The sequence below is a fragment of the Apostichopus japonicus genome, chromosome 17 (assembly GCF_037975245.1).
Source record: "Apostichopus japonicus isolate 1M-3 chromosome 17, ASM3797524v1, whole genome shotgun sequence".
In the NCBI taxonomy this organism is placed as follows: Eukaryota; Metazoa; Echinodermata; class Holothuroidea; order Aspidochirotida; family Stichopodidae; genus Apostichopus; species Apostichopus japonicus.
In genome coordinates, this window is record NC_092577.1 from 21,789,991 (window position 1) to 21,798,602 (window position 8,612).

Genomic DNA, 8,612 nt, shown 5'->3' on the forward strand with positions numbered 1-8,612 from the left:
TGTCTTTTGTCTGTATCCAATCAATGACCTCAGATTCATTTTTGTGTTGTGTTTGAATATGTTGGGATAGTTTTGACTTGCTCTTCTCACAAAAGATGCAGTAGTCTACTTTGTCCCACGTCCTACTACCTTCATTATTAGTTGTCCTCACAAAGACATTTTGCTCCTCTTTACTACCTTCTTCATTGACTTCACTGCCTGTATTAGAAGTTGATGAGACTATGTTTGAAAAGACTTGTGGTGATGGACTTACAGGCTTAGAAGATGGAATATTGTTCTGGACAGGTATCACATAAGAGGTATCAGAGGAATCACTCTCAGATTCGTATCTATCGTCTGATTCATTGTATTCACTGCCACTGTCTTCACTACTAGATGTTTCAACATAAGTACAAGTCTTTGTTTTGGTACGAAGCCATCGAGAGCTGTTTGAAATGTCAATTGAGTCACGGGACGTTGATGAAATGTTACTGATATCTATTATCGATGATGCAGCCTGCCTTACAGGACTCTCCGGAATAAACTCAAACCTGAAAATATCTTTTACAACAATTTTATCTTGAGTATTGCTTTCTGCAAAGGAAGTATCAAGTGTCTGCCTGGTAGCTTTATCAGTCTGGATTTCCTTTACACTAGCTTTGCTATTAGTACTAATTGCTAAACTGGACGTTTCTGATTGTGTCTGAACTTCATTGATACCTGCTTCACCACTAGTTGTAATTGTGGAACTACATACATCTAATTGTGTCTGCCTTTTAGCATTATCCTTCTGAACTTCACTCATTGTAGCTTTACTATTTGTAGCAATTGTTGAACTGTCTGCGTCTGGCTGTGTCTGCCTACTAGCATTATCAGTCTGGATTTCATTTATACTAGCTTCGCTATTGGTAGTAATTGCTAAACTAGAAGTTTCTGATTGTGTCTGGGTATCAGCTTTTTGTGTTTGAACTTCACTCATAATAGCTTCACAACTACTTGTTATTGTCGAAACATATGTATCTGATTGTGTCTGACTTTCAGCTTTATTGTTCTGAGCTTCATTAGGAATTGATTCCCTATGAGTAGTGATTGTTGAACTGCCTGTGTCTCGTTGTGTCTGCCTGCTAGCACTATCACTCTCAGGTTGATTTATACTAGATTTCTTATTAGATGCAACTGCTGAGCTGGGCATATCTGAGTGTGTCTGAGCTTCAGTCATACTAGCTTCTTTAAGAACATGTGGTGTACTAGATGTGTCTGAGTAAGCCAGCTTGTTATTTTCAGTCTGAGCTTCATTCTTACTGGAACTAGATGTGTTTGAATGCACCACCTTGTTAGCTTTATCTGTCTGAGCTCCATTCTCACTTGCTTCCCCGTTAGTATGTGTTGCACTAGATGTATCTCAGGTTGCCTCCTTAGCAGCGTTACCAAATAAAGTGTTGTCAAGAGAAAGTAACAATTCATTGACCACTTCTTCAGTATCTCTTTTGAAACTTACACTCTCATTTTCACATGTTTCTGTTGTACTAGGTATTTCTTTTGGGTAATTGCTTGCTGTAGCAGTTTGTTTTCTAATAGTATTTTTATCAGTGCTATCACTTTCCTCAGTATGTTCCCCATTAGAACCTAATGAACTAGATTTGTCAGTTTCATTAACTCCTAAACTCTGTAGGAGAAAAAGTGAATATAGTTAAATTAAGAAGCTAAGAAATTCCATGAAATTGAAAAAGACATAAAACTAAAGAATGTCACAAAGACATGCACAAAAACCATCCATTTTGTGGCTATGATCTGCAAAATGAAGTACATGCAACACAATATATGTGCAATATGTTACAATGTACATGAATTGTAACATTTTTACCTGAAGTATCCTACTCAACAGGAAACTTGGAATTTTGTTGTTGTTTGAAAAGTCTCCTCAAGAAACATTCGTACATGTTTGAAAAGAATGAGTAATGTACAAGAGTAAATAAAAAGGATGTTTAAGTATACAGTGTTAGTCATTGTAGCATGTCAAGTTACATACCTGTTGTCTAACTTGTCTCCATGGTGCATCTTTTCTACCATAGTCATATCGAATTTCATCACCAGGAAGGATATCACACCTTGCTACCAAAACAAGGTGTGCAGTGCCATCTATGAGAATCTTTAATACTTTGGCATTGGGACTCTTCCATGCATCATTTGCATATCTCCCTAAGCAATGGTTCAAAGTTGCATCAACACTGAAAGAAAGTAAATGTTGTGAATGCACTGGTAATAATAAGTCAAATTATTTGTTTGCAATCATCTACTGATGAAACTTACAACTTCAGTTGGCACCACAATCGTTTACATAGTTCTTCACTTACAATAATACACTCAATTAGTGAAGGTCCACTATGTGGCCATAAGTGTTAACTCCTACTATACTGACATACAGAATGTGGAATACATCTGGACTCAGACTTGAGACCTAGTCCAGGGGATCTGAAGTCCGAGACAAGTCTGACTGCAAGACATCCCAGGTCTGAGTCCAAGTCCACAACAAAAGGACTTGATTCCTACAGCACTGGGTGATAAGATGATGTGGTATGAGGAAGGGAATGCTACACAAACTGAGTTTATTCAAAGAACTACAACATTTATTTAATAATATGAAAGGAAATTTACTTTGGTCCTGATACTATAACACATTTTTATGCTGCTTAGTACACACCATATCCAATTCAAGTAGAAACTGCTGTGGAATGAGTAAAGGTATTACAAGACATTTGACCTACTTACCACAACTCCTTCCTCCCATCAACAAAATAGTAAACATATGTCAGGTCTTCAACATTTTCATAGTTAGATGCTGCTTCCAACTTCCCCTTGTATTCCACCAAAAATTCGCCTGTTGAGAAGCTTTTGTCTGCAAACAGCCCTTTACCTGTAGTAAGTAGAACAAGTATCAACATGCATCTTCCACATATGTCCATAATATAGTTCTTCTTTATCTGGGTAATACAATTGTAGACCCAGTGTACTTTTCTACAAACACTTATAAAAAAGAAACGTTTAGACAGTAGGCAGTTAAAGAACAATAAATATTACAAACTAGATACATATTCTCTTAAATTAATGTCATTGTGGTTAACAAATGTATGCATGTAATGCTCACCAATCGTGGGTGACACTTCTTTAATGTAAAAGCCAGGTGGGTCTTCATTATGTGAATTTATCCATTCTCTAGCTGCTACAGCATAATCAGGTTTTCTTCTGCGCCCCATCTATTAAGAACAAAACAATGTCACAATGTAAGTTATCATATTAAAAGAAAGAAAGAAATTTGGCTGAATGCATTCCCCTAAATGCAAGTTAAGTAAATGCATAAATAACAAACTAACAATAGTCTCGTAGGCGCCAAAAAAAATGAAAGGGCTAAATTATTTCAACATAGGTTTTAAGGACCATACAAACTTAGGCCCACATGCATTAGTTCATAGGCTACCACTGATGAGATCACTTGTTATCTCTTATATTTTATCAAAATAGTACTGCATGTTATTGCAGAGCCTAACCTTATGTTATGGCTGTTAAAATATATAGCCTATCAACACATATAGGCCTAGGCATTTAGTCCTAGACTATGGTCAACACGAATCATAACTTTAGTCTTAGGCCCTATGGCTTTTCGATTAGTGAATTCAAGCGGGTACATTAGGATCATATTACATTTTTGACTAAATAAAAAAGTGATTTTATATTTACAACCGTATTGCGACGGGACAGTTTTCCACCGCAAAACCGAGGAAATCATGCGGGATCTCGCCATTCGATGTAGTGACTCGCAGCCGTTAGTCCATCGTGTAATCGAGGTACTGAAATTTGTGTGTGAAATCGCGCCGTAGTCATGTATACACAAAGATGTATATAAACAAGGTGGCATGATGCCAAACGAGGTACTACTTCAAATTGAACCAAAATCACTTTCCTAGCATTTAAAGGATCACAAATAGCGCCACGCCAGTACTTTTCTAATCGAGGTATTCCTCGATTGTCGGTGATACCTCGATTGGAAGGTGTGTAAACGGACGAATTACCTCGATTTCCACCATTTACCAACGCACACACACACATACACACACACACACGCCAACCTGAATACATAGGTTCCTTTGCTTTTAGCAAGGAACCAACCAGACTAAGAGTTTCTCCAAAAGCGATTCCCTGGGAGGCATCATGTAGACGTCCCCCCGACCCGAGGCTCTTCCGTCCTAGCAGTTCTGACGCTCCCGAAACGAAGACCCAGAAAGAGGTAGAAAAGGTCAGGCAAAAGGCAAGGTCTTTTCCTTCCGATCAAACAGCGTGTGAGTGGAAGGTGGTGCGAATAACTGAAGGCAGACGGTATCTGGCTACCACGGAGACAGCACTAGGAGAAGATGGAACCTTCTACCGTGTGGTTCGAGAAGAGTACCAGAAAGACGACTGAAGACGACATTTATCAGCTATATCGTATCGTACATAATATCTAAGTAAAGGTTTTAGTAAGTAAGAGTTAATTTCTGTTATTTTCATATTTCATATCTTAAATGCCTGGAAGCATTTCCTTTTTGAGGAGGGGGTAGTGTTACAGAAATTTGACTTATAAGCCTAGCAGATTTCTTACTGTTAATTTGTTTCTTTCTGTATTGAGCTCGGGCTGTTTACTATTCTTATTTTGATTTCCCCGTCTCGGGCCCCAGACCTTTAACCCTTTTCTCTTTAGATCTAAGAAAGCTCACCGTGTTTTCCCAGCAGTGTAGACAGTTTTCCAAAACAAAAAGGAAGCCGCTTCCTGCGTGCGCGCGCTTCGGCATACATCAAAAACATAAAAGGGGGTCACCGAGTTCAGCTATTCAAGCTACTCGGTATAAAAAGGAATGGTTTATTGTTCGTAAGAGGCAGTTGCCCAAAAGTTGTGAAAGTAGTCAGTTAGCGCAAAGTTGCAATCGTTTACTGCAATATTACTCATATGTACTCTCTACACGGATCTCTACTGTGATATTTGTGTATCAAGGTACCGTTATTGTGTTTCCTGGCTCTACCTGGTGACCGGTGATTCTAGACATTTACTTGGTAATGATTTTCATTTGTTTTCTTTTATGTGTTAAGGGAACTTGGGAATAAGCCGTTAGTACCCGTCAATGTTTATCGACCGTGTCAGTGAAGTGAACCAATTAACGATAGTATGTTTGTTTGGCTATCTATCTCGACCAAATATAATATTAAAGTTGCCAGAATTACTTGTGATGTAACCCTAAAATTAACAAGGCTGGAGCATTAACGTAGCTCAGAATTCAATGCGGTATATTGAGAAAGATTGACGTACAAGTACTGAAAAGTAACCTAAGGCTGAAGCTCGACCATCTCCCTATTTTGTGAATATGTGTATTTAAGACCCGAGTTATACCTGGGTTTCAGTTTAAGCTCTCAGGATTTGCGAGACACAGTGCAGCTCGCACTATTCACAGATTTGCGAGATACAGCACAGATCGCAAGCTGCGAGAAATATCCCAGCTCGCACTGATTTGCGAGATACAGCACAGATCGCAAGTAGCGGGAAACAGATCAGCTCGCAGGAATTACGACTTTTAGGGTTCGCTCGCATATTGCGAGTTATTGTCAGAACTCGCAGAGGCTGCGAGGGTTGGTGTACACTTGTATTTCTTTTGGTACTGCTTTACTTCCAATAGTGTTGTAAATGAGTTAAGCCATGTATTATGCCCAAAGATGTATTGCTACCATTTAACTCATCTTAAAGCGTTTAAACATTGATTTGAGGATTAATTGATGTACTTCATTAACCATTGTAACAGGCGAAAGTGTTTTCTTTTTAACAAAGTTTTTAGACATTACTTGAACTCTTTGGCTGATTTTTCAAGACTCTGTGTTCCGACTTGATGGAATAGAATTCGGTCGGCGTTACACTATTCTTACGACTAGTCGTAACAATAATTCCCTTTTACGCATGCACAGTTGCTTTAACGTGGCTATCTTTACGACTAGGAGTACTCTTTTTACGACTAGGAGTACTCTTTTTACGACTAGGAGTAACAATATTTTCCGGTTAAGGGTTGGGTCAGGGTTAGGTTTACCCCTACTACATGCGCAGTTGCTTTATTTACTTTACTGCGCATGAATTCGCCGATGTCGTAAGAATAGTTTATAAATAATTGTTACGACTAGTGGTAAGAATAGCCACGGCCTTTAAATTAATGCGTACATTTTTTCTTTGCAAGTGGAGAATCATCCACAGCTAAAGTGGCTATGCGGATTGACAAACAAGTGAAGCAAAGTAAATATCGTAGCTTATGCATATTAGACTTAAAAAAGTAAAAGAACCCAATGCCTTAGTAACTTAATTCATGTTGGAGTTGATCAGCAGATTCAAGGTTATTTCACCACTTAAGAACCCATTCTCAGACACAAAAAAAGACAAAACTGAAATGGCTACACAAATTAGTAGTCTATAACTGAGAATGACCATGCATGCAAATATGCAGTAAATTTTCAAGTTGTCAGACTCATTTATTTGTTGCTAGGAACTCTATAATTGTGCTGGTAAAGTAGAGTAGGAAATGAAAACAGTTACTTTATTGCGTATAGGCCCGTCCCTCACGTATCTCATTGCATACTAGACTTAGTTACAAAATAAATATGCCCATATCAAAAATAACCATCAAATTGAGGCAGCCCCTCCATGGTGCATAATTTTATAAATGTTGAGGGCGTTGTGGTCAAGTGGTTAAGGCAGTGGACTTGTGATCTAAGGATTACAGGTTCGAGCCCTGGCCAGATCATTGCGTTGTGTCCTTGGGCAAGGCGCTTTATCTCCATTGCCTCTCTTCACCCAGGTGTATAAATGGGGACCTGCGAGGTAACTTGTAAATATAGTTGCGTGCGCCGGTTTGTGGCTGCACCCTATGGGAAGTCCCCCGGGGGACACGTGGTTGTGGTGCACTGTGGTGCCCCAGGAGAGATTGATTGAATTGTGCACACTTTGGTGTGTGTGGGTGTGACAAGTTACCAATGACCAGGGGTTAAGTTGTAAAGTCATGTGAGGAGGCATTAGCCTCATACAAGACTGTAAACCTTTAACTTTTAACTTTTATAAATGTGGACCTGGGCTACAGTAGTCCTACTTTTGGTATTGCTCCGCTCATGGGAAGTTGCATTTCTTTTGAGTTTAATTTTCTTGTGGGGAGATCTCCCTACCAAATCCATATTACACTAATGTAGGCTAAGTCCTATTCATATTTGCAAAGCTACCGAATCATAAACCAAACACATGATACCGCACACTTCCATACTGATCATGCTTAGTAGGCGAATATAAGTAGAAAAGCATAAATAACACTGCATGAAATGTTCGGCCTAGGCTAGAGTTTGTACAGCAGCCTGCACTGGAGTAGCATGGACACTGCGGAGTTCGGACACCTAAGCCTTAAAACACCCCAAAAATATATCTCATGGTATAAATCAACTGAAACTATACTTGATATGGTCGGGTCATTTTGGAGAGAAAATAACTGTAGCTTCGTAGTTTTTCGTGCAATTGGCTCTTGCTGTAGGTTGTCTCATCGTGAAATCGCGTATTTCTTAGGGGTGTCCGAACTTCGCAGTGTTCCAAACTTCGCAAAACTTACTTTACTACTACTGTACTAGCCTATGTCTCTCGGTGTATTAGTTGCCTTAGTTTGTAGTACTCGTAGTAGTAGGCCTAGCTAGCATGATCTATTGAGCAATATAACAATGAAGCCTACTTTTTAAGATTTTGTGGATGAGTTCAAAGTTGGTAAGAACATCAGATTTCTTTAGGAAGGGTGGATGGATCCCAAAATTTTATCCATATTTTAGGACATTTTCTTCATCTTCGCTCAGTTGGTAAGAGGAGAAGTTCTTGATGATTTCGTCACTACGGAAAGGAAGTCTTGAACTTCTAGTATGGCGTTTAAGCTTACTTTCGTGTCCGGCGGTGAAATTGCGTGAAATTCGTTCCACATTAAAGTCGATTGCTTTCTTGAGAATATACCAATCGAGGCCGCTCACTTTTTGTCGGACATTTTGGATATCCTTTGCCAACTGATTGGCAAGAGAGGTGTCACTGTTCCCCTGACCAATAAGGGAATAGTGCTAACTTTGTTAAATAAGGCGAGGATAACAGCTAGGAACTTGACTCCATAAAGAACTCGGACATGTGAGTGTATAGAACCGAAAAATATATTAATACAATTACCGACTGAAGCACCCCTTCATAAAGATATCGAACATAAATAATAACATAAATAATAACATCAACCCACCACCAAGTCCTAAATAATCATAAGGCTCCCAATTCTATAATGCCCCCACTGACTGCTCCAATACAACACTTACTATATATATACTATCTCTACCCCTAGGGCAGCTTCACATGACCAGGATTATTGTAGAACATAATCTCTGTATCTGAAATATCATGCCATACCCCAAGACACAATTCTCCTCTCTCAAGTGATCCCTGATTGCATTATCTTGTAACACATATTACTAAGTATTAATGACATATCCCCAAGGCTAGAGCAAAAGTTACCTAGGTCGGGATACGAACCCCTACAACAACAGTGACACTTCAATAAGCAATGGAT

At 39.0% G+C, this 8,612-nt stretch overlaps 1 protein-coding gene across 1 annotated transcript; it reads right to left on the bottom strand.

The window, feature by feature from the left end:
- Positions 1 to 1,380: 1,380 nt before the first annotated feature.
- On the bottom strand, positions 1,381 to 3,875 carry LOC139954833 (uncharacterized). Its single transcript, XM_071954798.1, has 5 exons — positions 3,715 to 3,875; positions 3,125 to 3,233; positions 2,749 to 2,893; positions 2,009 to 2,207; positions 1,381 to 1,645 (listed from the first exon to the last, which is right to left on the bottom strand). Exons 2-5 carry the CDS (start codon positions 3,231 to 3,233, stop codon positions 1,382 to 1,384), a joined length of 717 nt encoding a protein of 238 aa, XP_071810899.1. The 5' UTR covers positions 3,715 to 3,875; the 3' UTR covers position 1,381.
- Between the last annotated feature and the right edge of the window lie 4,737 nt (positions 3,876 to 8,612).